At 55.3% G+C, this 27563-nt stretch overlaps 1 protein-coding gene across 1 annotated transcript in view; it reads left to right on the top strand.

Moving 5' to 3' along the window:
- Nucleotides 1-27563, top strand: part of LOC146830524 (E3 ubiquitin-protein ligase TRIM39-like) — a 165880-nt gene that overhangs the window by 124302 nt on the left and 14015 nt on the right. Inside the window, exons 6-7 of the mRNA XM_085604727.1 lie at nt 322-348; nt 10769-10795. Coding sequence (XP_085460853.1) covers nt 322-348; nt 10769-10795 — 54 coding nt within the window. The remainder of the gene's footprint in view (nt 1-321; nt 349-10768; nt 10796-27563) is intronic.

Genomic DNA, 27563 nt, shown 5'->3' with positions numbered 1-27563 from the left:
AACAGGCCTCTGGCTGATCAGGATCTTACTTTCAGACTTGTCAGAGATTTATTTACATGGAGCAAAAGCCTGACAGGAATAGAAATAGACTAATGTATGTTTATTGATTAGTTAGGATTAGGATTTGACTAAGGGATGGGGAGCAGTTGGGGTTTGGGATTGAAGCATTGGTAAGGGTAATTGCCTTTTTTAGTGAATTAGATTTCAGAACATTTCCACATAAAATATATTTTTGTATAGTAAACCCTGTTTGTAGAACCAAATTTGTGTATTTTCTATATGTGTTTATTACTGTTTTAATTTCCTGTGTTTGTCTTGTAGAGTGGAGGTGCGCCCGCTGCTTTGCAGGTAACTACAGATTGTCCTTCTTTTGGTTTCCTCATCAGTGGATGGTGCAGGGGAGGAAGCAGCAAAGTAGCACCTAGATGTATCCTCAGGCGTTGCAGAGAGAAGCCCTGCATGTGGCTTTGTCACTCAGCTCAGATTGGGCTTATATTATGCAGCCCTTCACATCAGTGGGTGGTGCAGGGGAGGAAGCAGCAATGCAGCACCTAGATGTATCCTCAGGCGTTGCAGACAGAAGCCCTGCATGGGGCTTTATGTCACTCAGCTCAGATTGGGCTTATATTGGGCAGCCCTTCACATCAGTGGGTGGTGCAGGGGAGCAAGCAGCAATGCAGCACCTAGATGTATCCTCAGGCGTTGCATAGGGAAGCCCTGCATGTGGCTTTATGTCACCCAGCTCAGATTGGGCTTATATTATGCAGCCCTTCACATCAGTGGGTGGTGCAGGGGAGCAAGCAGCAATGCAGCACCTAGATGTATCCTCAGGCGTTGCAGAGAGAAGCCCTGCGTGTGGCTTTGTCACTCAGCTCAGATTGGGCTTATATTGGGCAGCCCTTCACATCAGTGGGTGGTGCAGGGGAGCAAGCAGCAATGCAGCACCTAGATGTATCCTCAGGCGTTGCAGAGAGAAGCCCTGCGTGTGGCTTTATGTCACTCAGCTCAGATTGGGCTTATATTGGGCAGCCCTTCACATCAGTGGGTGGTGCAAGGGAGGAAGCAGCAATGCAGCACCTAGATGTATCCTCGGGCGTTGCAAAGAGAAGCCCTGCGTGTGGCTTTGTCACTCAGCTCAGATTGGGCTTATATTGGGCAGCCCTTCACATCAGTGGGTGGTGCAGGGGAGCAAGCAGCAATGCAGCACCTAGATGTATCCTCGGGCGTTGCAGAGAGAAGCCCTGCGTGTGGCTTTGTCACTCAGCTCAGATTGGGCTTATATTGGGCAGCCCTTCACATCAGTGGGTGGTGCAAGGGAGGAAGCAGCAATGCAGCACCTAGATGTATCCTCGGGCGTTGCAGAGAGAAGCCCTGCGTGTGGCTTTATGTCACTCAGTTCAGATTGGGCTTATATTGGGTAGCCCTTCACATCAGTGGGTGGTGCAGGGGAGGAAGCAGCAATGCAGGACCTAGATGTATCCTCAGGCGTTGCAGAGAGAAGCCCTGCGTGTGGCTTTTTGTCACTCAGCTCAGATTGGGCTTATATTGGGCAGCCCTTCACATCAGTGGGTGGTGCAAGGGAGGAAGCAGCAATGTAGCACCTAGATGTATCCTCAGACGTTGCAGAGAGAAGCCCTGCGTGTGGCTTTATGTCACTCAGCTCATATTGGGCTTATATTATGCAGCCCTTCACATCAGTGGGTGGTGCAAGGGAGGAGGCAGCAATGCAGCACCTAGATGTATCCTCAGGCGTTGTAGAGAGAAGCCCTGCGTGTGGCTTTATGTCACTCAGCTCAGACTGGGCTTATATTATGCAGCCCTTCACATCAGTGGGTGGTGCAGGGGTGGAAGCAGCAATGCAGCACCTAGATGTATCCTCGGGCGTTGCAGAGAGAAACCCTGCGTGTGGCTTTGTCACTCAGCTCAGATTGGGCTTATATTATGCAGCCCTTCACATCAGTGGGTGGTGCTGGGAAGCAGCAATGCAGCACCTAGATGTAGCCTTAGGCGTTGCAGAGAGAAGCCCTGCGTGTGGCTTTGTCACTCAGCTCAGATTGGGCTTATATTATGCATCTCTTCCCATCAGTGGGTGGTGCAGGGGTGGAAGCAGCAATGCAGCACCTAGATGTATCCTCAGGCGTTACAGAGAGAAACCCTGCGTGTGGCTTTGTCACTCAGCTCAGATTGGGTTTATATTATGCAGCCCTTCACATCAGTGGGTGGTGCTGGGAAGCAGCAATGCAGCACCTAGATGTATCCTCAGGCGTTGCAGAGAGAAACCCTGCGTGTGGCTTTGTCACTCAGCTCAGATTGGGCATATATTATGCAGCCCTTCACATCAGCGGGTGGTGCAGGGGAAGAAGCAGCAATGCAGCACCTAGATGTATTCTTAGGCGTTGCAGAGAGAAGCCCTGCGTGTGGCTTTGTCACTCAGCTCAGATTGGGCTTATATTATGCATCTCTTCCCATTAGTGGGTGGTGCAAGGGAGGAAGCTGCAATGCAGCACCTAGATGTATCCTCGGGCGTTGCAGAGAGAAGCCCTGTGTGTGGCTTTATCTCACTCAGCTCAGACTCTAACATTTCCATCTCAGCACACAGTGGGATGAATCCGAAGCCTCACTGACCCAACGCACACTGTGATGATATGGGGATGAATCCGAAGCCTCACTGACCCCAACACACACTGTGATGATGTGGGGATGAATCCAATGCCTCACTGACCCCAACGCACACTGTGATGATATGGGGATGAATCCAAAGCCTCACTGACCCCACCGCACCCTGGGGGATGAATCCGATGCCTCACTGACCCCACCGCACACTGTGATGATATGGGGATGAATCCAAAGCCTCACTGACCCCAACGCACACTGTGATGATATGGAAATAAATCCGAAGCCTCACTGACCCCAACGCACACTGTGATGATATGGAAATAAATCCGAAGCCTCACTGACCCCACCGCACACTGTGATGATATAGGGATGAATCTGAAGCCTCACTGACCCCAATGCACACTGTGATGATATGGGGATGAATCCGAAGCCTCACTGACCCCACCGCACACTGTGATGATATGGGGATGAATCTGAAGCCTCACTGACCTCAACGCACACTGTGATGATATGGGGATGAATCCGAAGCCTCACTGACCCCACCGCACACTGTGATGATATGGGGATGAATCCGAAGCCTCACTGACCCCACCGCACACTGTGATGATATGGGGATGAATCCGAAGCCTCACTGAGCCCACCGCACACTGTGATGTATGGGGATGAATCCGAAGCCTCACTGACCCCACCGCACAGTGTGATGATATGGGGATGAATCCGAAGCCTCACTGACCCCAACGCACACTGTGATGATATGGGGATGGCAGACTTCAGAAATGTCCATCACATCTTGTATTGCCGGGCTCCGTCTTCTGTTGGGAGGCGAGGGATAGTAGTGCCATTAAAGTCAGAGAGGGTCAGCTGCGACCCCTGGTTTGCTCACTGTGTGGCCTTGTGTGGCTAGATAAATCGAGAGTAAAGCAGTGCAAATCACTGTGTGGGGAGGAGCATAGGTGTTCCCACGCATCCACCCGTATTTTGCCACATTCCCAGATTTGTCATTACTGGTCGACATGGTAATGTGTCTAAATTCTACTCCTCACCAGGTGAAGTGTAATGAGGAGAATGATCTTTATTTCTCCTCATTACTTCCTCTGGGTGTGCTGCATTATGCCACACACATAGTGTAGGAACCTGGGTTCACCAGGCCCTAAGGGCGGTAACGTGGCGCGAGCCGGTCAGGCAATCAGAGGACTATGTGTTAAGCAACCATACACCACACGCTTCTCATGGACTAGAGTCACACACAATAAGGGACGCCACACCGTTTAAATTATGCAAATACTTCAAGTTTATCCAAGTATAGCTGGTCAGTTGCAGTTCAGGAAATAACAAGGTAATACATGAATCATAATACCATCGTTCAGTACATGCGACACTCTTGGTGATATCTATGCAGTGTCTAACCTCGTTCATGTACCCACGCCCGCAGGTTAAATGCGGGAGATTCTAGCGCTGTGCGCGCTTATGTACAGTCTTTCCCTGAACAGGCCGTCTAACACAGCGCACTACTTGTAAGGGGGAACATTGGGTTCATCAACATGGCGCCCGTCGAACTGAGCGCTCCTCGTGACCACTGGCCCCTAGTACTGTGAAGCAAGGCATATAAAACACAGCGCTACGCGCAATCAGTTGCATATGGAAATGGAAACGTTCGCGTAGAACAGTTATCACAACGCGTTACTCGTAATCAGTTGCATATCATTACCTTCGAGCAGAGCATATAACACAGTGCGCTACTCGCGTTCCTGGGCAGGTAATTAATTTCGAGCAGAGCATATAACACAGTGCGCTACTCGCATTCCTTGGCATGTAATTTACTTTCGAGCAGAGCATATAACACAGTGCGCTACTCGCATTCCTTGGCATGTAATTTACTTTCGAGCAGAGCATATAACACAGTGCGCTACTCGCATTCCTTGGCATGTAATCTACTTTCGAGCAGAGCATATAACACAGTGGGTTACTCGCAGTCCCGGTCTCTCCGGCTGGGGAAGCAGGGTCGGTGGCGTGAAGCGCCACACGAGGGTAATGTCAGTCAGTTCTTTGGGCGGCTTCCAGCGGGGAGGGTGACCGGACTTGAGGAGCGGGTCCCTATGCTCCGGTGCAGTTCACAGTGCACCGCGCTCAGTATTACGGGGGGACACGGACAGGATCCCTCGGCGGGGTCTCTCCATCGCGCAGGCAGGGGAGGGGACTCCCACGAAGGGGACAACCCGGGCCAAGTGCGGTGTGGTTTCCAGACCAGCAGGGGGCGCACCAGGGGGGATCTCGGCCTCCGGGCTTACCTCCGTCTCGGCGTCAGCAGGCGTCCGTCCTCACGACGTTGGGGGAACTCGGCCCCGACCTTGCGCACCTCCTCACACGGCTGTGACGGCAGCGATGGGGCCCCGGGCTTCGCCTGGGCCTCGCGACACAGCAGGGCACTCCTCCAGGCCTCCAGGCCGCGGCGGTGAGCGCGCTGGCTTCGTCGTCGCAGGGGGGGGGCTCAAATTAAGGATGGGGTAAAGTGCTCAGCGGAGCACGCTGCCGGGGGTCCCAGACCAGGGCAGGGAGCGCGGGGGTCACAGCGCTAGTACCTGGTCGATCCCCGGTGGCTTGGCAATCGGTTTAGCAATTAGTTCAATAGGTTAGCTTGGACACGCAGTCTCAGCTCTGGCATTCAATGCTTACAGCTCGCTCTTGTCATGCAGTCTCAGTTCTTAAAGTTAGGTTTCAGTTCTCAGTTGACAGATGAAGTCTTTTGGCGCAGATGTATCTGGCGCCCTTAAGGGGTTCTGTTACAGGGGTAGGGATGGAGAGGGCGACTAGGTCCTCCCTAGTCAGGCTGGCAGAGAGTCTCTGGGTCCTCCTACTACTGGGCAAGATCAGTGGGATTCACAGGGCACCTCACTCACTTAAGAGGCAGTATCTAAATCCTGTCACTCTCAGAGGCATAAGTCCCTGGCTAGGCCCTACCGCCTACACTCCTGGTGGATTCTTCCAGCTCTGCTTCACCCCAATGGCCAACTCACCACAAAAGTTTCCCTCCCACTCTTAAGTAGCCCTAGGTCAGGTGACCTCTAGCCAAGGCGGCAAAAGTAAAACCCCACCTCCCTTCTAGAAGGTTCCAGCTTCTTCCAGGAGCTTCCCCACTCTAACTATGGGACAAAAAGGCGGGCTGGTATCGCAACATTGTTGTGGGTCCCAGCCAGCTCCTGGCAGCTAGGGTGCTACTATGAAAAACGACCACCCTGCAGTAGCAGGGGTCTGTGGCAGCCATCTTGGGAGAAGTAAGCACCTGCACCTTAACACTACAAAAACGAACAAAATGAGGGAAAAAGGGCCAAGTCCAACATAACCCCCTTCCAGCCGAAAGCCAGGGTAGACCGATCAATGCCTTGATGGTCTTCCCTGCTTGGGGCGAGAAAAGGTGGACGCAGGCCCGCAACGGCAGGAGCACCCGCAGGTTCTCCTCCGCTCTGGAACCTGATGGTTCCCTAACAAACCTCCCTGGACCAACGAAACCACCCCACTGGGGCTCCCTAGCTAGTTGTGGCCAGGACCGGCCCCTGGGCCGTCCAGATGTCTCTGACCCGGGTGATCTCGCGGAGTGGGGGGCAGTAGCCCCAGGCCTGTAGTGCCTGTTGACCACTCCGGTCCTCCTCCTTGCAGTCCTAAACTGCCTCTGGTCCTTCCTCCTGGGGTTCACACCCTTAGGCTGACCAGCCTTCAGGGGTGAGGCTCTCCTCCCCCTAACTCTCCTTCTGGGGTTCCTCACCCTACCCTGCGAGGTACCCTCAGACCACCACTTCCTCCTCATTCTAGGGCCTTGACCCTTCAACTGATTCCTCAACCTAGGGTCTAAACCCTTAGGCTGAGTCGGTGCCCGAGGCGAGACCTTCCTCCCTTTGCACCCCCTCCCAGAGTTCCGCACCCTCCCACCGGGAAAGGTACCCCTGGAAGTCAATCCTGGGGGGACACTGCTGATAGATGTCCCACCCGCCAGGTCAGGCAACCCCTGAGCCTGGCACCCCAGCACAGGATCTAAACCCTGAAACTGGGCCAACCCCAGAACCTCAGGCGCGCTGGTTACAGTCGCCCTGGGTCCTCCTGACACTAGGGGCTCCCCTGCACTGGATGGCACATCGGGACAGCCTAGGCTCCCAACCTGGGGCTCCCTTGCGGAACTCTCCAGGCCCTGAGACTTCGGTTGGGGCACCTCGGGACACCTCCCCGTCTCACGCCTTCCTACAGATAGGTCGTGAGGCCCTACAACCCTCTCTCCCTGGGACCTAGCTGGGCTATCTGCCACTTCTCCCACCTCGCTGGGTTGGAAGATCCCTGCACCACCCCCTTCAGGTTCACACCCCAATGCCTCCTCAGACACCCTGGTGATGTCATCCTGGGGTAAATAAACTTCTAGCTCCTGTGGAGCTTCCGGTATGCTGCCACCAGTGTCCTCACTGGACACACTCATCTGGAGGGCACGCAGCTCCAACTCCTTCATCCGAAGCTCGTGCGCCATCCTCCTCTCCTCCATTGCCCATGTCTTATTCTCTCTTTCCCTTTCTTTTTCATGCTCCAACTTGGCTAGTTCCCATCTTAATTGCCTCTCTTCCCTTCTGTCCTCATACTCCTTTGGAGACGCGCTCCTACTAGACCCTGTCCTACTACTGGCCCCAGAACGTCTCCCTGGGGGCACATTTTCAGACTCCTCTATGTTTACGATGTCTAGGACTTCCTGGGCGCTCTCCTCCTGAGGTGCATCTGGCGCCCCCTGTCCCTCATCCCCTCTCCCTTCTGGGTGGGCTTCTACCCATGCCCTAATGGCGGTACGGAGTTCCGGCGCTTTGGCCCTCCGCATCCCAGGCAGCCCCAACTCCTGCGCGAACTCCCTTAGTTGCTTCACTGTGTACCCCTCGAGGTCAGCTAACCGGGATTCCATTCTGGCAGGTGGGGACCTAGACACTAAGGAGAAAATTCCTAGGGTATAGGCAACAGTTACCGGCTCACCAGGCTTCTTGCACTCTCAACCTGGACAGTGGAACTAACAATGCAGCAATCAATGTTTTTAGAGCTTTGGAACACAACAGGCGTTTAATTGTGGCGCCCTTCGCCTCACGGAAGGGTGCTGTATGGTCACAAGTCCCAAGGATCCCACCGCTGGCCAACAATGTAGGAACCTGGGTTCACCAGGCCCTAAGGGCGGTAACGTGGCGCGAGCCGGTCAGGCAATCAGAGGACTATGTGTTAAGCAACCATACACCACACGCTTCTCATGGACTAGAGTCACACACAATAAGGGACGCCACACCGTTTAAATTATGCAAATACTTCAAGTTTATCCAAGTATAGCTGGTCAGTTGCAGTTCAGGAAATAACAAGGTAATACATGAATCATAATACCATCGTTCAGTACATGCGACACTCTTGGTGATATCTATGCAGTGTCTAACCTCGTTCATGTACCCACGCCCGCAGGTTAAATGCGGGAGATTATAGCGCTGTGCGCGCTTATGTACAGTCTTTCCCTGAACAGGCCGTCTAACACAGCGCACTACTTGTAAGGGGGAACATTGGGTTCATCAACATGGCGCCCGTCGAACTGAGCGCTCCTCGTGACCACTGGCCCCTAGTACTGTGAAGCAAGGCATATAAAACACAGCGCTACGCGCAATCAGTTGCATATGGAAACGTTCGCGTAGAACAGTTATCACAACGCGTTACTCGTAATCAGTTGCATATCATTACCTTCGAGCAGAGCATATAACACAGTGCGCTACTCGCGTTCCTGGGCAGGTAATTAATTTCGAGCAGAGCATATAACACAGTGCGCTACTCGCATTCCTTGGCATGTAATTTACTTTCGAGCAGAGCATATAACACAGTGCGCTACTCGCATTCCTTGGCATGTAATTTACTTTCGAGCAGAGCATATAACACAGTGCGCTACTCGCATTCCTTGGCATGTAATCTACTTTTGAGCAGAGCATATAACACAGTGGGTTACTCGCAGTCCCGGTCTCTCCGGCTGGGGAAGCAGGGTCGGTGGCGTGAAGCGCCACACGAGGGTAATGTCAGTCAGTTCTTTGGGCGGCTTCCAGCGGGGAGGGTGACCGGACTTGAGGAGCGGGTCCCTATGCTCCGGTGCAGTCCACAGAGCACCGCGCTCAGTATTACCAAAGGGGGGACACGGACAGGATCCCTCGGCGGGGTCTCTCCATCGCGCAGGCAGGGGAGGGGACTCCCACGAAGGGGACAACCCGGGCCAAGTGCGGTGTGGTTTCCAGACCAGCAGGGGGCGCACCAGGGGGGATCTCGGCCTCCGGGCTTACCTCCGTCTCGGCGTCAGCAGGCGTCCGTCCTCACGACGTTGGGGGAACTCGGCCCCGACCTTGCGCACCTCCTCACACGGCTGCGACGGCAGCGACGGGGCCCCGGGCTTCGCCTGGGCCTCGCGACACAGCAGGGCACTCCTCCAGGCCTCCAGGCCGCGGCGGTGAGCGCGCTGGCTTCGTCGTCGCAGGGGGGGGGCTCAAATTAAGGATGGGGTAAAGTGCTCAGCGGAGCACGCTGCCGGGGGTCCCAGACCAGGGCAGGGAGCGCGGGGGTCACAGCGCTAGTACCTGGTCGATCCCCGGTGGCTTGGCAATCGGTTTAGCAATTAGTTCAATAGGTTAGCTTGGACACGCAGTCTCAGCTCTGGCATTCAAGGCTTACAGCTCGCTCTTGTCATGCAGTCTCAGTTCTTAAAGTTAGGTTTCAGTTCTCAGTTGACAGATGAAGTCTTTTGGCGCAGATGTATCTGGCGCCCTTAAGGGGTTCTGTTACAGGGGTAGGGATGGAGAGGGCGACTAGGTCCTTCCTAGTCAGGCTGGCAGAGAGTCTCTGGGTCCTCCTACTATTGGGCAAGATCAGTGGGATTCACAGGGCACCTCACTCACTTAAGAGGCAGTATCTAAATCCTGTCACTCTCAGAGGCATATGTCCCTGGCTAGGCCCTACCGCCTACACTCCTGGTGGATTCTTCCAGCTCTGCTTCACCCCAATGGCCAACTCACCACAAAAGTTTCCCTCCCACTCTTAAGTAGCCCTAGGTCAGGTGACCTCTAGCCAAGGCGGCAAAAGTAAAACCCCACCTCCCTTCTAGAAGGTTCCAGCTTCTTCCAGGAGCTTCCCCACTCTAACTATGGGACAAAAAGGCGGGCTGGTATCGCAACATTGTTGTGGGTCCCAGCCAGCTCCTGGCAGCTAGGGTGCTACTATGAAAAACGACCACCCTGCAGTAGCAGGGGTCTGTGGCAGCCATCTTGGGAGAAGTAAGCACCTGCACCTTAACACTACAAAAACGAACAAAATGAGGGAAAAAGGGCCAAGTCCAACACATAGAAAAAGGAAAATGCCCCAGAGTCAATGCACAAAAACAATCTTGCTTACAATACAGACACCCTGGCACCATAGTGCACTCGTGCACCTGCGTTGGTGCTAGGGGGCACACTGTGCACCAGTACAGGGCGAAGACAAGAATGCGCTGTATAATGTTAAATGCTGTGCATTCCTGCCGCTTTCCCAGTCATGCAGCGCAGCAAGGTGACGCGCTGCATGATTTTTTGTACTAAATCTGCTCGTTATTTCAGCTAAGTGGTAAGTGATGGAGGACCGGTACAATGTTCCTTATCTTTACGGGATGTAGGTGTTCTGCATGGCATCTCGAATGACATTCAATTGATATATGTGTTGGTCTCAAATCTTTACGTAAACTAGGCCCAAGATAAGCCCATGTGGTGCTGCAGAAACGCGCAAGGACAAAAACAGGGAATTCAAGGGCTGCTCCATACGGCACGGCTGCCAGCCAGGGTGCCAAGGAGCAGAATTGAAGGCGTGTCACTGTCCAGGACACCGAAGAACCCTGCTAAAGTTAAACAGGCCTCTGGCTGATCAGGATCTTACTTTAAGACTTGTCAGAGATTTATTTACATGGAGCAAAAGCCTGACAGGAATAGAGTTAGACTAATGTATGTTTATTGATTAGTTAGGATTAGGATTTGACTAAGGGATGGGGAGCAGTTGGGGTTTGGGATTGAAGCATTGGTAAGGGTAATTGCCTTTTTTAGTGAATTAGATTTCAGAACATTTCCACATAAAATATATTTTTGTGTTTGTCTTGTAGAGTGGAGGTGCGCCCGCTGCTTTGCAGGTAACTACAGATTGTCCTTCTTTTGGTTTCCTCACTTCTTAATTCTCTTTCATTTCTCTGTGTTATGTGAGTGTTTTCAAGGAGTTGGATCTAAGAGTCTCTCTGTGCATTCATTTGATATCAATTATTAACAATGATGGACTCTTCTTTCTTGCTTTGGTATTATTCATGCTTTGGCAGTGGAGCTCATCAGAGCACACCGCAGCTCTCTGGGAGAGAACAGACAAAGAGCACTGCTGCAGGGGCCTGTAACTCTGCTGCAGGGGCCTGTAACTCTGCTGCAGGGGCCTGTAACTCTGCTGCAGGGGCCTGTAACTCTGCTGCAGGGGCCCGTAACTCTGCTGCAGGGGCCTGTAACTCTGCTGCAGGGGCCTGTAACTCTGCTGCAGGGGCCTGTAACTCTGCTGCAGGGGCCTGTAACTCTGCTGCAGGGGCCTGTAACTCTGCTGCAGGGGCCTGTAACTCTGCTGCAGGGGCCTGTAACTCTGCTGTGGTCTGTGCCATTGCTGGGTTTTCAGTGCTTCTAGGATCTGCACCACTCTTGGGATCTGCACCTCTGCTTGGATTGCACCTCTGTTGCGTCTGTATTCTGCTGTGGTCTGTGCCACTCCTGGCGTCTGCACTGCTGCTGGAATCTGCACTGCTGGTGGGATCTACTCTGCTGCTGGGATCTGTAGTGCTGCTTGGGACTGTGCCGCTTCTGGGGGCTTCACTGCTTCTAGGATCTGCACCACTGCTGGGGTCTGCACCACTGCGGGTATCTGTGCTGCTGCTGCAGCCTGTGTGCTTCTCCCTGGAGTCTGCCGTACTGCTGGGATCTGCAAAAACAACAGTTGATGGACAGAATGCAAAACAATGTCATACATTCACCCCAGTACAGAGATCTGGGCCTAAATCCATTGTTTGTTTGCTCACCATGCCATTCCAGTTTGAACCCAGCCATATGCAAATCAGTCTTGACCCTGTGCCTCATGAGAACAGTCCAGCCCGAACTGCCAAGCCAGGTCCTCTCTGGACTGGAACCAAGCATCCTAGGACCGGTTTCATGGTTTCACCCCTCTTCAGCCAGGATAGCTTGATTCCAGTGGCATGGAGAGCACGGGACCCACGTCTGGGCATACCCGTCCCACTCAGGGTGACAGATGCAAAAACAACAGTTGATGGACAGAATGCTGAACAATGTCATACATTCACCCCAGTACAGCGATCTGGGCCTTAATCCATCGTTTGTTTGCTCACCATGTCATTCCAGTTTGAACCCAGCCATATGCAAATCAGTCTTGACCCTGTGCCTCATGGGAACAGTCCAGCCCGAACTGCCGAGCCAGGTCCTCCCTCCTGGAATGTTTTGATTTGTTCTGCTTTCCATCCAATAGTTCTTTTTGTACTGCTGGGATCTGCACCACTGCTGGGGTCTGCAGTACTGCTGGTATCTGTGCTGCTGCTGCAGTCCGTGCCCTTCTCGCTGGAGTCTGCAGTACTGCTGGTATCTACACCACTGCTGGGATCTGCACAACTGCGGGTATCTGTGCTGCTGCTGCAGTCTGTGCGCTACTCGCTGGAGTCTGCAGTACTGCTGGTATCTGTGCTGCTGGTGGGATCTACTCGTAGTGCTGCTGTGGTCTGTGCTCTTCTCGCTGGGGTCTGCACCACTGCTGGTATCTGTGCTGCTGCTGCAGTCCGCGCCCTTCTTGCTGGAGCCTGCACCACTGCTGGTATCTGTACTGCTGCTGCAGTCCGTGCGCTTCTCGCTGGAGTCTGCACCACTGCTGGTATCTGTGCTGCTGCTGCAGTCCGTGCCCTTCTTGCTGGAGCCTGCACCACTGCTGGTATCTGTGCTGCTGCTGCAGTCCGTGCACTTCTTGCTGGAATCTGCACTGATGTTGGTATCTACTTGTAGTGCTGTTGTGGTCTGTGAGCTTCTCGCTGGGGTCTGCAGTACTGCTGAGATCTGCACCACTGCTGGGGTCTGCAGTACTGCTGGTATCTGTGCTGCTGCTGCAGTCCGGGCGCTTCTTGCTGGAGTCTGTACTGCTGGTGGGATCTACTTGTAGTGCTGCTGTGGTCTCTGCTGCTGCTGAAGTCTGCAGTACTGCTGGAATCCGCACTGCTGGTGGGATCTACTCGTAGTGCTGCTGTGGTCTGTGCGCTTCTCGCTGGGGTCTGCACCACTCCGGGTATCTGTGCTGCTGCTGCAGTCTGTGCGCTTCTCCTTGGAGTCTGCCGTACTGCTGGGATCTGCACCACTGCTGGGGTCTGCAGTACTGCTGGTATCTGTGCTGCTGCTGCAGTCTGTGCGCTTCTTGCTGGAGTCTGTAGTACTGCTAGTATCTGCACTGATGGTGGTATCTACTCGTAGTGCTGCTGTGGTCTGTGCCGCTGCTGGAGTCTCCAGTACTGCTGGTATCTGTGCTGCTGCTGCAGTCTGTGCGCTTCTCACTGGAGTCTGCACCACTGCTGGTATCTGTGCTGCTAGTGGGATCTACTCGTAGTGTTGCTGTGGTCTCTGCCGCTGCTGGGGTCTGGAGTACTGCTGGTATCTGTGCTGCTGCTGCAGTCTGTGCGCTTCTTGCTGGAGTCTGCAGTACTGCTAGTATCTGCACTGATGGTGGTATCTACTCGTAGTGTTGCTGTGGTCTGTGCCGCTGCTGGAGTCGCCAGTAATGCTGGTATCTGTGCAGCTGTTGCAGTCTGTGCGCTTCTCGCTGGAGTCTGCAGTACTGCTGGTATCTGCAGTACTGCTGGTATCTGTGCTGTTGGTGGGATCTACTCGTAGTGCTGCTGTGGTCTGTGCCGCTGCTGGGGTCTGCAGTACTGCTGGTATCTGTGCTATTGGTGCGATCTACTCGTAGTGCTGCTGTGGTCTGTGCCGCTGCTGGGGTCTGCAGTACTGCTGGTATCTGTGCTGCTGCTGCAGTCTGTGCACTTCTCACTGGAGTCTGCACCACTGCTGGTATCTGTGCTGCTAGTGGGATCTACTCGTAGTGTTGCTGTGGTCTCTGCCGCTGCTGGGGTCTGGAGTACTGCTGGTATCTGTGCTGCTGCTGCAGTCTGTGCGCTTCTTGCTGGAGTCTGCAGTACTGCTAGTATCTGCACTGATGGTGGTATCTACTCGTAGTGTTGCTGTGGTCTGTGCCGCTGCTGGAGTCGCCAGTACTGCTGGTATCTGTGCTGCTGCTGCAGTCTGTGCGCTTCTTGCTGGAGTCTGTACCACTGCTGGTATCTGTGCTGCTGCTGCAGTCTGTGCGCTTCTCGCTGGAGTCTGCAGTACTGCTGGTATCTGCAGTACTGCTGGTATCTGCAGTACTGCTGGTATCTGTGCTGTTGGTGGGATCTACTCGTAGTGCTGCTGTGGTCTGTGCCGCTGCTGGGGTCTCCAGTACTGCTGGTATCTGTGCTGTTGGTGCGATCTACTCGTAGTGTTGCTGTGGTCTGTGCCGCTGCTGGGGTCTGCAGTACTGCTGGTATCTGTGCTGCTGCTGCAGTCTGTGCGCTTCTCGCTGGAGTCTGCAGTACTGCTGGGATCTGTACTGCTGGTGGGATCTCCTCGTAGTGCTGCTGTGGTCTGTGCCGCTGCTGGGGTCTGCAGTACTGCTGGTATCTGTGCTGCTGCTGCAGTCCGTGCCCTTCTCGCTGGAGTCTGCAGTACTGCTGGTATCTGTGCTGCTGCTGCAGTCTGTGCGCTTCTCGCTGGAGTCTGCAGTACTGCTGGGATCTGTACTGCTGGTGGGATCTACTCGTAGTGCTGCTGTGGTCTGTGCCGCTGCTGGAGTCTGCAGTACTGCTGGTATCTGTGCTGCTGCTGCAGTCTGTGCGCTTCTTGCTGGAGTCTGTACCACTGCTGGTATCTGTGCTGCTGCTGCAGTCTGTGCGCTTCTCGCTGGAGTCTGCATTACTGCTGGTATCTGCAGTACTGCTGGTATCTGTGCTGTTGGTGGGATCTACTCGTAGTGCTGCTGTGGTCTGTGCCGCTGCTGGGGTCTGCAGTACTGCTGGTATCTGTGCTGTTGGTGCGATCTACTCGTAGTGCTGCTGTGGTCTGTGCCGCTGCTGGGGTCTGCAGTACTGCTGGTATCTGTGCTGCTGCTGCAGTCTGTGCGCTTCTCGCTGGAGTCTTCAGTACTGCTGGGATCTGTACTGCTGGTGGGATCTCCTCGTAGTGCTGCTGTGGTCTGTGCCGCTGCTGGGGTCTGCAGTACTGCTGGTATCTGTGCTGCTGCTGCAGTCCGTGCCCTTCTCGCTGGAGTCTGCAGTACTGCTGGTATCTGTGCTCCTGCTGCAGTCTGTGCCCTTCTTGCTGGAGTCTGCACCACTGCTGGTATCTGTGCTGCTGGTGGGATCTACTCGTAGTGCTGCTGTGGTCTGTGCCGCTGCTGGGGTCTGCAGTACTGCTGGTGTCTGTGCTGCTGCTGGTCTGGTGTCTGTGCTGCTGCTGCAGTCCGTGCCCTTCTTGCTGGAGTCTGCACTGCTGCTGATGCAAATCCCTTTCTCTGAAAGTTAGTAGATGTGGATTAGCGTCCATCAACCCCCCCTCCTCCCCCCTGGGACACATCCTTAACGTAAAGTAGCACATAGTGCTAATTTGTGTTGCTTTTGGGCTACTGTCCAACACTATTCAGGATTTGCACTGGAATGTAAGACCCAAAACAGCACTTTGCACCAGGTGTGCATCCCTGTTTTAACGCAAACCGGGTGGGAAAGGGTTAGTAAATCTGCCTGTAAATTCGGGATTTAAAATGTAACACAATAAGTGGGGGTGTTCTATTTATTAAATCATATTACTACTCAAAGAAACCCTTTTAGACAACCGTAAAATAACACAACATTGAGAGAAATAACAATAAGGTTCTAAACCTGTGCCTTTCAATTTGTAAGCAGCTCACTGTGCTATAGTAGGATTGTAACTGATGAACTCCAACTAACAAAAGGATCTCTGTGACAAGAGCAATAACCTAAAGAGTTATCTATATGAAATAGTAATCTGTGGTCTGCATGTTACACGTTGAGCTTTGCAGCAGGAACATTAGCCCTACATGCTATCTTATCACGAGTCAAAAGTAGGACTAGACAAATGGTCTCCATCAAGTGCATTAACCAACAGGACGTTGTAATTATCCTCTGAAAAAATGCCATGCACAGAAAGATCTCTGCAGCTACTCTTATCTCGCTGCTGCCTGTCAGGCAAAGAGCGCCCACTTGAGCTTGGTGTGTGGTGCTGCGGCACCTGTTGCACTGCCCTGGACCCGACACTGCCTGCTGGGGTCTACAGCGCTGCTGAACTCTGCACCAAGGCTGGGGTCAGCACCAGTGCTGAGCTCTTTACTGCTGCTGGGGTCTGTAGCATTGCTGGCATCTGAGGTGCTGCTGAGATCTGTAGTGCTGTTGGGGTCTCTACTGATGCTGGGGTCTGTAGTGCTGCTGGGATCTGTAGCATTGCTGGCATCTGTAGTGCTGCTGGGATCTGTGGTGCTGCTGGGATCTGTGGTGCTGCTGGGATCTGTGGTGCTGCTGGGATCTGTAGTGCTGCTGGGATCGGTAATGCTACTGGGATCTGTAGTGCTGCTGGGATCTGTAATGCTACTGAGATCTGTAGCATTGCTGGCATCTGGGGTGCTGCTGGGATCTGTAGTGCTGCTGGGATCTGTGGTGCTGCTGGGATCTGTAGAGCTGCTGGGATCTGTAGAGCTGCTGGGATCTGTACTACTGCTGGGGTCTGTAGCATTGCTGGCATCTGAGGTGATACTGGGATCTGTAGTGCTGCTGGGATCTGTAGTGCTGCTGGGATCTGTACTACTGCTGGGGTCTGTAGCATTGCTGGCATCTGAGGTGCTACTGGGATCTGTACTGCTGCTGGGATCTGTACTGTAGCTGGGATCTGTACTGCTGTTGGGATCTGTAGCACTTCTGGGTTCTGTAGCATTGCTGGCATCTGAGGTGCTGCTGGGATCTGTAGTGCTGCTGGGACCTGTAGTGCTGCTGGGATCTGTAGCACTTCTGGGTTCTGTAGCATTGCTGCCATCTGAGGTGCTGCTGGGATCTGTAGTGCTGCTGGGGTCTGTAGCATTGCTGCCATCTGTGGTGCTGCTGGGATCTGTAGTGCTGCTGGGATCTGTACTGCTGCTGGGATCTGTACTGCTGCTGGGATCTGTAGTGCTGCTGGGGTCTGTAGTGCTTCTGGGTTCTGTAGCACTTCTGGCATCTGAGGTGCTGCTGGGATCTGCACTGCTGCTGGGATATGTACTGCTTCTGGTGCTGTTCAGCATAGGCCGGGCTCGGCATCAGCTCTGCCCCTGCTACTAGCCCTGGCTCCTGTGCATTGACAGTCATTGAGCAGTGGTGCTGGTCAGCATAGGCCGGGCTCGGCATCAGCTCTGCCCCTGCTACCAGCCCTGGCTCCTGTGCATTGACGGTCATTGAGCAGTGATGCTGTTCAGCATAGGCCGGGCTCGGCATCAGCTCTGCCCCTGCTACCAGCCCTGGCTCCGGTGCATTGAAGGTCATTGAGCAGTGATGCTGTTCAGCATAGGCCGGGCTCGGCATCAGCTCTGCCCCTGCTCCCAGCCCTGGCTCCTGTGCATTGAAGGTCATTGAGCAGTGGTGCTGTTCAGCATAGGCCGGGCTCGGCATCAGCTCTGCCCCTGCTCCCAGCCCTGGCTCCTGTGCATTGAAGGTCATTGAGCAGTGGTGCTGTTCAGCATAGGCCGGGCTCGGCATCAGCTCTGCCCCTGCCACCAGCCCAGGCTCCTGTGCATTGAAGGTCATTGAGCAGTGGTGCTGTTCAGCATAGGCCGGGCTCGGCATCAGCTCTGCCCTGCTACCAGCCCTGGCTCCTGTGCATTGACAGTCATTGAGCAGTGGTGCTGGTCAGCATAGGCCGGGCTCGGCATCAGCTCTGCCCCTGCTCCCAGCCCTGGCTCCTGTGCATTGAAGGTCATTGAGCAGTGGTGCTGTTCAGCATAGGCCGGGCTCGGCATCAGCTCTGCCCCTGCTCCCAGCCCTGGCTCCTGTGCATTGAAGGTCATTGAGCAGTGGTGCTGGTCAGCATAGGCCGGGCTCGGCATCAGCTCTGCCCCTGCTTCCAGCCCTGGCTCCTGTGCATTGACAGTCATTGAGCAGTGGTGCTGTTCAGCATAGGCCGGGCTCTGCATCAGCTCTGCCCCTGCCACCAGCCCTGGCTCCTGTGCATTGACAGTCATGAAGCAGTGGTGCTGGTCAGCATAGGCCGGGCTCGGCATCAGCTCTGCCCCTGCTACCAGCCCTGGCTCCTGTGCACTGACAGACATTGAGCAGTGGTGCTGTTCAGCATAGGCCGGGCTCGGCATCAGCTCTGCCCCTGCTACCAGCCCTGGCTCCTGTGCATTGACAGTCATTGAGCAGTGGTGCTGTTCAGCATAGGCCGGGCTCGGCATCAGCTCTGCCCCTGCTACCAGCCCTGGCTCGTGTGCATTGAAGGTCATTGAGCAGTGGTGCTGGTCAGCATAGGCCGGGCTCGGCATCAGCTCTGCCCCTGCTACCAGCCCTGGCTCCTGTGCATTGACAGTCATTGAGCAGTGGTGCTGGTCAGCATAGGCCGGGCTCGGCATCAGCTCTGCCCCTGCTACCAGCCCTGGCTCGTGTGCATTGACGGTCATTGAGCAGTGGTGCTGTTCAGCATAGGCCGGGCTCGGCATCAGCTCTGCCCCTGCTCCCAGCCCTGGCTCCTGTGCATTGACGGTCATTGAGCAGTGGTGCTGTTCAGCATAGGCCGGGCTCGGCATCAGCTCTGCCCCTGCCACCAGCCCAGGCTCCTGTGCATTGAAGGTCATTGAGCAGTGGTGCTGTTCAGCATAGGCCGGGCTCGGCATCAGCTCTGCCCTGCTACCAGCCCTGGCTCCTGTGCATTGACAATCATTGAGCAGTGGTGCTGTTCAGCATTGGCCGGGCTCGGCATCAGCTCTGCCCCTGCTCCCAGCCCTGGCTCCTGTGCATTGAAGGTCATTGAGCAGTGGTGCTGTTCAGCATAGGCCAAGCTCGGCATCAGCTCTGCCCTGCTACCAGCCCTGGCTCCTGTGCATTGACAGTCATTGAGCAGTGGTGCTTTTCAGCATTGGCCGGGCTCGGCATCAGCTCTGCCCCTGCTACCAGCCCTGGCTCCTGTGCATTGACGGTCATTGAGCAGTGGTGCTGTTCAGCATAGGCCGGGATCTGCATCAGCTCTGCCCCTGCCACCAGCCCTGGCTCCTGTGCATTGACAGTCATGAAGCAGTGGTGCTGGTCAGCATAGGCCGGGCTCGGCATCAGCTCTGCCCCTGCTACCAGCCCTGGCTCCTGTGCACTGACAGACATTGAGCAGTGGTGCTGGTCAGCATAGGCCAGGCTCGGCATCAGCTCTGCCCTGCTACCAGCCCTGGCTCCTGTGCATTGACAGTCATTGAGCAGTGGTGCTTTTCAGCATTGGCCGGGCTCGGCGTCAGCTCTCCCCCTGTCAACAGCCCTGGCTCCTGTGCATTGAAGGTCATTGAGCAGTGGTGCTGTTCAGCATAGGCCGGGCTCGGCATCAGCTCTGCCCTGCTACCAGCCCTGGCTCCTGTGCATTGACCGTCATTGAGCAGTGGTGCTGGTCAGCATAGGCCGGGCTCGGCATCAGCTCTGTCCCTGCTCCCAGCCCTGGCTCCTGTGCATTGAAGGTCATTGAGCAGTGGTGCTGTTCAGCATAGGCCGGGCTCGGCATCAGCTCTGCTCCTGCTACCAGCCCTGGCTCCTGTGCATTGATGGTCATTGAGCAGTGGTGCTGGTCAGCATAGGCCAAGCTCGGCATCAGCTCTGCCCTGCTACCAGCCCTGGCTCCTGTGCATTGACAGTCATTGAGCAGTGGTGCTGGTCAGCATAGGCCGGGCTCTGCATCAGCTCTGCCCCTGCTACCAGCCCTGGCTCCTGTGCATTGACGGTCATTGAGCAGTGGTGCTGGTCAGCATAGGCCAAGCTCGGCATCAGCTCTGCCCTGCTACCAGCCCTGGCTCCTGTGCATTGACAGTCATTGAGCAGTGGTGCTGGTCAGCATAGGCCGGGCTCTGCATCAGCTCTGCCCCTGCTACCAGCCCTGGCTCCTGTGCATTGACGGTCATTGAGCAGTGGTGCTGTTCAGCATAGGCCAGGTTTGGCATCAGCTCTGCCCCTGCTACTAGCCCAGGCTCCGGTGCATTGACAGTCATTGAGCAGTGGTGCTGGTCAGCATAGGCCGGGCTCTGCATCAGCTCTGCCCCTGCTACCAGCCCTGGCTCCTGTGCATTGACGGTCATTGAGCAGTGGTGCTGGTCAGCATAGGCCAGGCTCGGCATCAGCTATGCCCCTGCTACCAGCCCTGGCTCCTGTGCATTGACGGTCAGGAAGCAGTGGTGCTGTCCAGCATAGGCCGGGCTCGGCATCAGCTCTGCCCCTGCAGCCAGCCCAGGCTCCTGTGTATTGACGGTCATTGAGCAGTGGTGCTGGTCAGCATAGGCCGGGCTCGGCATCAGCTCTTCCCCTGCTACCAGCCCAGGCTCCTGTGCATTGACGGTCATTAAGCAGTGGTGCTGTTCAGCATAGGCCAGGCTCGGCATCAGCTCTGCCCCTGCTCTCAGCCCTGGCTCCTGTGCATTGACGGTCATTGAGCAGTGGTGCTGGTCAGCATAGGCCGGGCTCGGCATCAGCTCTGCCCCTGCTCCCAGCCCTGGCTCCTGTGCATTGACGGTCATTGAGCAGTGGTGCTGGTCAGCATAGGCCGGGCTCTGCATCAGCTCTGCCCCTGCTACCACCCCTGGCTCCGGTGCATTGACAGTCATTGAGCAGTGGTGCTGGTCAGCATAGGCCAGGCTCGGCATCAGCTCTGCCCCTGCCACTAGCCCAGGCTCCTGTGCATTGACAGACATTGAGCAGTGGTGCTGGTCAGCACAGGCGGGGCTCGGCATCAGCTCTGCCCCTGCCACTAGCCCAGGCTCCTGTGCATTGACAGTCATTGAGCAGTGGTGCTGGTCAGCATGGGCCAGGCTCGGCATCAGCTCTGCCCCTGCTACCAGCCCAGGCTCCTGTGCATTGACGGTCATTAAGCAGTGGTGCTGTTCAGCATAGGCTAGGCTCGGCATCAGCTCTGCCCCTGCTCCCAGCCCTGGCTCCTGTGCATTGACGGTCATTGAGCAGTGGTGCTGGTCAGCATAGGCCGGGCTCGGCATCAGCTCTGCCCCTGCTCCCAGCCCTGGCTCCTGTGCATTGACGGTCATTGAGCAGTGGTGCTGGTCAGCATAGGCCGGGCTCCGCATCAGCTCTGCCCCTGCTACCACCCCTGGCTCCGGTGCATTGACAGTCATTGAGCAGTGGTGATGGTCAGCATAGGCCAGGCTCGGCATCAGCTCTGCCCATGCCACTAGCCCAGGCTCCTGTGCATTGACAGACATTGAGCAGTGGTGCTGGTCAGCACAGGCGGGGCTCGGCATCAGCTCTGCCCCTGCCACTAGCCCAGGCTCCTGTGCATTGACAGTCATTGAGCAGTGGTGCTGGTCAGCATGGGCCGGGCTCGGCGTCAGCTCTGCCCTGCTACCAGCCCTGGCTCCTGTGCATTGACGGTCATTGAGCAGTGGTGCTGGTCAGAACAGGCCAGGCTCAGCATCAGCACTGCCCCTGCTCCCAGCCCTGGCTCCTGTGCATTGATGGTCATTGAGCAGTGGTGCTGGTCAGCATAGGCCGGGTTCGGCATCAGCTCTGCCCCTGCTCCCAGCCATGGCTCCCGTGCATTGACGGTCATTGAGCAGTGGTGCTGGTCGGCATAGGCCGGGCTCGGCATCAGCACTGCCCCTGCTCCCAGCCCTGGCTCCTGTGCCTTGACGGTCATTGAGCAGTGGTGCTGTTCATCACAGACCGGGCTCGGCATCAGCTCTGCCCCTGCTACCAGCCCCGGCACCTGTGCCTTGACGGTCATTAAGTGGTGGTGCTGGTCAGCATAGGCCGGGCTTGGCATCAGCTCTGTCCATGGTTTGCAGTGTTAGGGTTGTCAGATCTCCCTCCATGTCAGGAGGGCGCCCTGTCTGTAGTCCTGGTTTTCCTTTAAAAAATAGGTGCATTGTGGGAGTTGTATGTTCATTGGCTTTCAGTGACACCACGTGACTAACACACCTGACGGTTAAGTTCTGCAAATGAGAAAAACTGGAAAGTGGTGCCTGCTGTAAAGGATCAATGTGTCAGCGTCATGAGGAGTCACTGGGAGGGCAGTTTTGAGGCCACTGCTTCCCCTGACCCAGGATACATGCTCTGGTTCAGTGTTTCTAAATTAAACTATTTCATAATCTACTCAATGGGCAGAATATATTTCTATTAGAAATACAGATGTTTTGGAGGAACCAAAAGTGATGCATCAGGGGCTTTGCTATACAATGTCCATTATTGGATGATTTCTTGAGGTCGCTCTTCTGTTTTTCCCATTATGTGGGGTTTGGTGCCTGCTGAAGAGGGGTCTTTAGTGGGGAATGGGAATTATTACAGATCGGGCTACAGAATTATGCAGATAACTCCCTAAATCACATTGGCAATGGAATTTGATACCCTGCCCCTTCATTTTCTACACCTTCTGTGCTTTGGAGAACAGGGAACTGCAGGATTCCCGTAAGTCGGAGACAAAATCAGATCATTCTCCAAAGTGTTGAGGATATTTTAGTGTTTAGGTGCAGTAACACCCAAATACGGAACACACGCCTATCACAAGTGGGTCTGAGACCACCTGACGCACGTCACATATTTCCATGGACCAATCATTGGTGCCCTTGTTGGTAACTCGTTGGTCAGACCACAGGACCTGTTCATGTCAGACCCCAGGATCTCCAGCCGTGGCTTTAAGCCAATCACAGCCACTGAAAGTGATCAGGAACTTGAGTCTCAACTGAGTTTCCAGCCCAGTGGGTGGTTTGGGTGATTTAGTTGCACAAAAGTGCCATTTCTAAGGAGTCTGATGACACTGATATCTCTCTTTACTCTACCGCACACCATTTAGTAATATATCTGCGTCGGGAGATGCTCTCTAAATGCTCCACTGGATCCTGCACCCGGGAAGCTCTCTGTCATACGGTGTACTGGCGCCATTTTCTAAGCTCCCTTTGTAGGCGCCGGTTGGATTTTTCACAGACCCTCTGCCTCTATTGGGGTGACGTCTGTGGCTGGCCCCTCCACATTGAAAATTGTACCAGCACCTCTGCAACCAGTGCTTAATTTGTAAAGCATGAAGTGCCAGGGTCCTTCTCGGAAGGCCGCTGCAGCATGCACCACCCATGCCCTGCCAGTGGCAGTACCAACATAACACCTAACCATCGCACTCCTACAAGTGTGACAATTCAGACTACTTCAGGCCCCACACAGCTATAATAATGGCTTGAGAGGCTGGTATTATTCATGTATATTGACTTAATAAACACGGTTGATGTGCTCATCTCATAATTAAAAAACAGACAGTGCCACCATGTGTTGGACTGTCGCTAGAGCTGACCATTAATTGCCGGTGCCAAGCACTGGAAACCACTGGCACAAATTAAGCACTGCGCTGCAACCCTGGCTCTCTGTCAGCCTCTCTATGAAGAAAACCCCCAATCACTGCACAGCCACACTCTCCACAGCCCTCACCCCCCGTTCTGTAGACAGACATCCACACTCTGCAGGGCCACACTCTCCACAGCCCTTACACCCCCCGTTCTGTAGACAGACACACACACTCTCCACAGCCCTCACCCCCGTTCTGTAGACAGACACCCACACTCTGCACAGCCACACTCTCCACAGCCCTCACACCCCCGTTCTGTAGACAGACACCCACACTCTGCACAGCCACTCTCCACAGCCCTCATCCCCCGTTCTGTAGACAGACACCCACACTCTCCAAAGCCCTCACCCCCTGTTCTGTAGACAGACACCTACACTCTCCACAGCCCTCACCCCCCGTTCTGTAGACACACCCACACTCTGCACAGCCACACTCTCCACAGCCCTCACTCCCCCGCTCTGTAGACAGACACCCACACTCTCCACAGCCACACTCTCCACAGCCCTCACCCCCGTTCTGTAGACAGACACCCACACTCTGCACAGCCACACTCTCCAAAGCCCTCACCCCCTGTTCTGTAGACAGACACCCACACTCTCCACAGCCCTCACCCCCCGTTCTGTAGACAGACACCCACACTCTGCACAGCCACAATCTCCACAGCCCTCAACCCCCCGCTCTGTAGACAGACACCCACACTCTCCACAGACACACTCTCCACAGCCCTCACCCCCCGTTCTGTAGACAGACACCCACACTCTGCACAGCCACACTCTCCACAGCACTCACCCCCGTTCTGTAGACAGACACCCACACTCTGCACAGCCACACTCTCCACAGCCCTCACCCCCAGTTCTGTAGACAGACACCCACACTCTGCACAGCCACAATATCCACAGCCCTCAACCCCCCGCTCTGTAGACAGACACCCACACTCTCCACAGCCACACTCTCCACAGCCCTCACCCCCCGTTCTGTAGACAGACACCCACACTCTGCACAGCCACACTCTCCACAGCACTCACCCCTGTTCTGTAGACAGACACCCACACTCTGCACAGCCACAGTCTCCACAGCCCTCACCCCCAGTTCTGTAGACAGACACCCACACTCTGCACAGCCCTCACACCCCGTTCTGTAGACAGACACCCACACTCTCCACAGCCCTCACCCCTCGTTCTGTAGACAGACACCCACACTCTGCACAGCCACACTCTCCACAGCCGTCACCCCCCCGTTCTGTAGACAGACACCCACACTCTGCACAACCACACTCTCCACAGCCCTCACACCCCCGTTCTGTAGACAGACACCCACACTCTGCACAGCCACACTCTCCACAGCACTCACCCCCGTTCTGTAGACAGACACCCACACTCTGCACAGCCACAGTCTCCACAGCCCTCACCCCCAGTTCTGTAGACAGACACCCACACTCTGCACAGCCCTCACACCCCGTTCTGTAGACAGACACCCACACTCTCCACAGCCCTCACCCCTCGTTCTGTAGACAGACACCCACACTCTGCACAGCCACACTCTCCACAGCCGTCACCCCCCGTTCTGTAGACAGACACCCACACTCTGCACAACCACACTCTCCACAGCCCTCACACCCCCGTTCTGTAGACAGACACCCACACTCTCCAAAGCCCTCACCCCCTGTTCTGTAGACAGACACCCACCCTCTGCACAGCCACACTCTCCACAGCCCTCACACCCCCGTTCTGTAGACAGACACCCACACTCTGCACAGCCACACTCTCCACAGCCCTCACAGCCCTCGCCCCCCCGTTCTGTAGACAGACACCCACACTCTGCACAGCCCTCACACCCCCTGTTCTGTAGACAGACACCCACACTCTGCACAGCCATTACACTGCACATTGTTCGACACTGGACAAGCCGCCACCTAGTCGAGAGCTCCACTCAATGCACATGTACCCACACTACTCTCTCCTCACTTTTTGCACAGCCCTCCACAGCCTTACTCTGTTGCCAATTTCGAATCGTGAATCATGTGAAGTTTACGCTTTTTCATGTCCTGTTACTCCTTATACTCAGTCTCGCACTTCAACCAGACACCGCCTTCTGCTCAGCTGTGCCCCGTTTGCACCATCTTCTAGCCCTGGGCAGTGCTGTGTGCTTTGTGTGTCATCCTCCCGCCACTGCACATCCCCAGTACCAGTGCTGTCCTCAGTCCTACACAGGCAGCCTCCACCCACACACACCTCCACTCTCTGTGCTGCTCTGCCAGCTGCACAGCCCTCTGCACTCACAACCCACCGCTCTGTACACAACTTCACTCTGCACAGCCCTCCACTCTCTGCACAGCCCTCCGCTCTCTGCACAGCCCTCCACTCTCTGCACAACCTTCCACTCTCTGCACAACCTTCCACTCTCTGCACAGCCCACCGCACTCACAACAACCCACCGCTCTGTACACAACTTCACTCTGCACAGCCCTCCACACTGCACAACCTTCCACTCTCTGCACAGCCCACCGCACTCACAACAACCCACCGCTCTGTACACAACTTCACTCTGCACAGCCCTCCACACTCTGCACAACCTTTCACTCTGCACAGCCCTCCACACACTGCACAACCTTCCACTCTGCACAGCCCTCCACACAATGCACAACCTTCCACTCTGCACAGCCCTCCACTCTGCACAGCCCACCGCACTCACCCACCGCTCTGTACACAACTTAACTCTGTACAGCCCTCCACACTCTGCACAACCTTCCACTCTCTGCACAGCCTACCGCACTCACCCACCGCTCTGTACACAACTTAACTCTGCACAGCCCTCCACACTCTGCACAACCTTCCACTCTCTGCACAGCGCACCGCACTCACAACAACCCACCGCTCTGTACACAACTTCACTCTTCACCTTCCTTCACTCTCTGTAAAAGCAACACTCTGCCCAGTCCTCAAAGCTCTGCACACTTCCTTCAGAGCACAAACCTCCTCGCTCTGCACAACCTTCCACACTATACAGTCTTGTCTTCTTTAAGTTTTGTGTTTTGCTTGGCAGCCTCCACATTTCTAGATAATTCAGTAATTCTGCTCATGTGTAAGACCTCTGTTTAAGCTGATGTAATTGTGTAATTTGTTGCTGTTCTTCTTAACCCATGTAATGTTCTTTAGTAAACTGCTTGAATGCAGTAGCATCTGGTCATACGTGAACTACTCGGGTACAAATTTGGGGCTTTTTCATACTAGATAACATTGTAATTAAATAAATATACAGCCCTCAAACCTCTGCACACTTCCTCAGATCACAAACCACCACACTCTGCACTGCCCTCCACATGCTGCACAGCCCTCCACATGCTGCACAGCCCTCCACACACTGCACAGCCCTCCACACGCTGCACAGCACTCCACACGCTGCACAGCCCTCCACACGCTGCACAGCCCTCCACACGCTGCACAGCCCTCCACACGCTGCACAGCCCTCCACACGCTGCACAGCCCTCCACACGCTGCACAGCCCTCCACACGCTGCACTGCCCTCCACACGCTGCACTGCCCTCCACACGCTGCACAGCCCTCCACACACTGCACTGCCCTCCACTCTCTGCACAGCCCTCCACTCTGCACAGCCCTCCACTCTCTGCACAGCCCTCCACTCTCTGCACAGCCCTCCACTCTCTGCACAGCCCTCCACACTCTGCACAGCCCTCCACACTCTGCACAGACCTCCACACAGCCCTCCACACTCTGTGCTGCCCTCCACACTCTGCGCTGCCCTCCACACTCTGCACTGCCCTCCACACTCTGCACTGCCCTCCACACTCTGCGCTGCCCTCCACACTCTGCACTGCCCTCCACACTCTGCACTGCCCTCCACACTCTGCACTGCCCTCCACACAGCCCTCCACACTCTGCGCTGCCCTCCACACTCTGCGCTGCCCTCCACACTCTGCGCTGCCCTCCACACTCTGTGCTGCCCTCCACACTCTGCGCTGCCCTCCACACTCTGCACTGCCCTCCACACTCTGCACAGCCCTCCACTCTCTGCACTGCCCTCCACTCTCTGCACAGCCCTCCACACCCTGCGCTACCCTCCACACTCTGCGCAGCCCTCCACTCTCTGCACGGCCCTCCACTCTCTGCACGGCCCTCCACTCTCTGCACGGCCCTCCACTCTCTGCACGGCCCTCCACTCTCTGCGCTGCCCTCCACACTCTGCGCTGCCCTCCACACTCTGCGCTGCCCTCCA

This window comes from Triturus cristatus, chromosome 5_1 (assembly GCF_964204655.1).
Source record: "Triturus cristatus chromosome 5_1, aTriCri1.1, whole genome shotgun sequence".
Taxonomy (NCBI): Eukaryota; Metazoa; Chordata; class Amphibia; order Caudata; family Salamandridae; genus Triturus; species Triturus cristatus.
The sequence above is the reverse complement of the archived record's forward strand: the minus strand, read 5'-3'. Positions and strand labels throughout refer to the sequence as shown.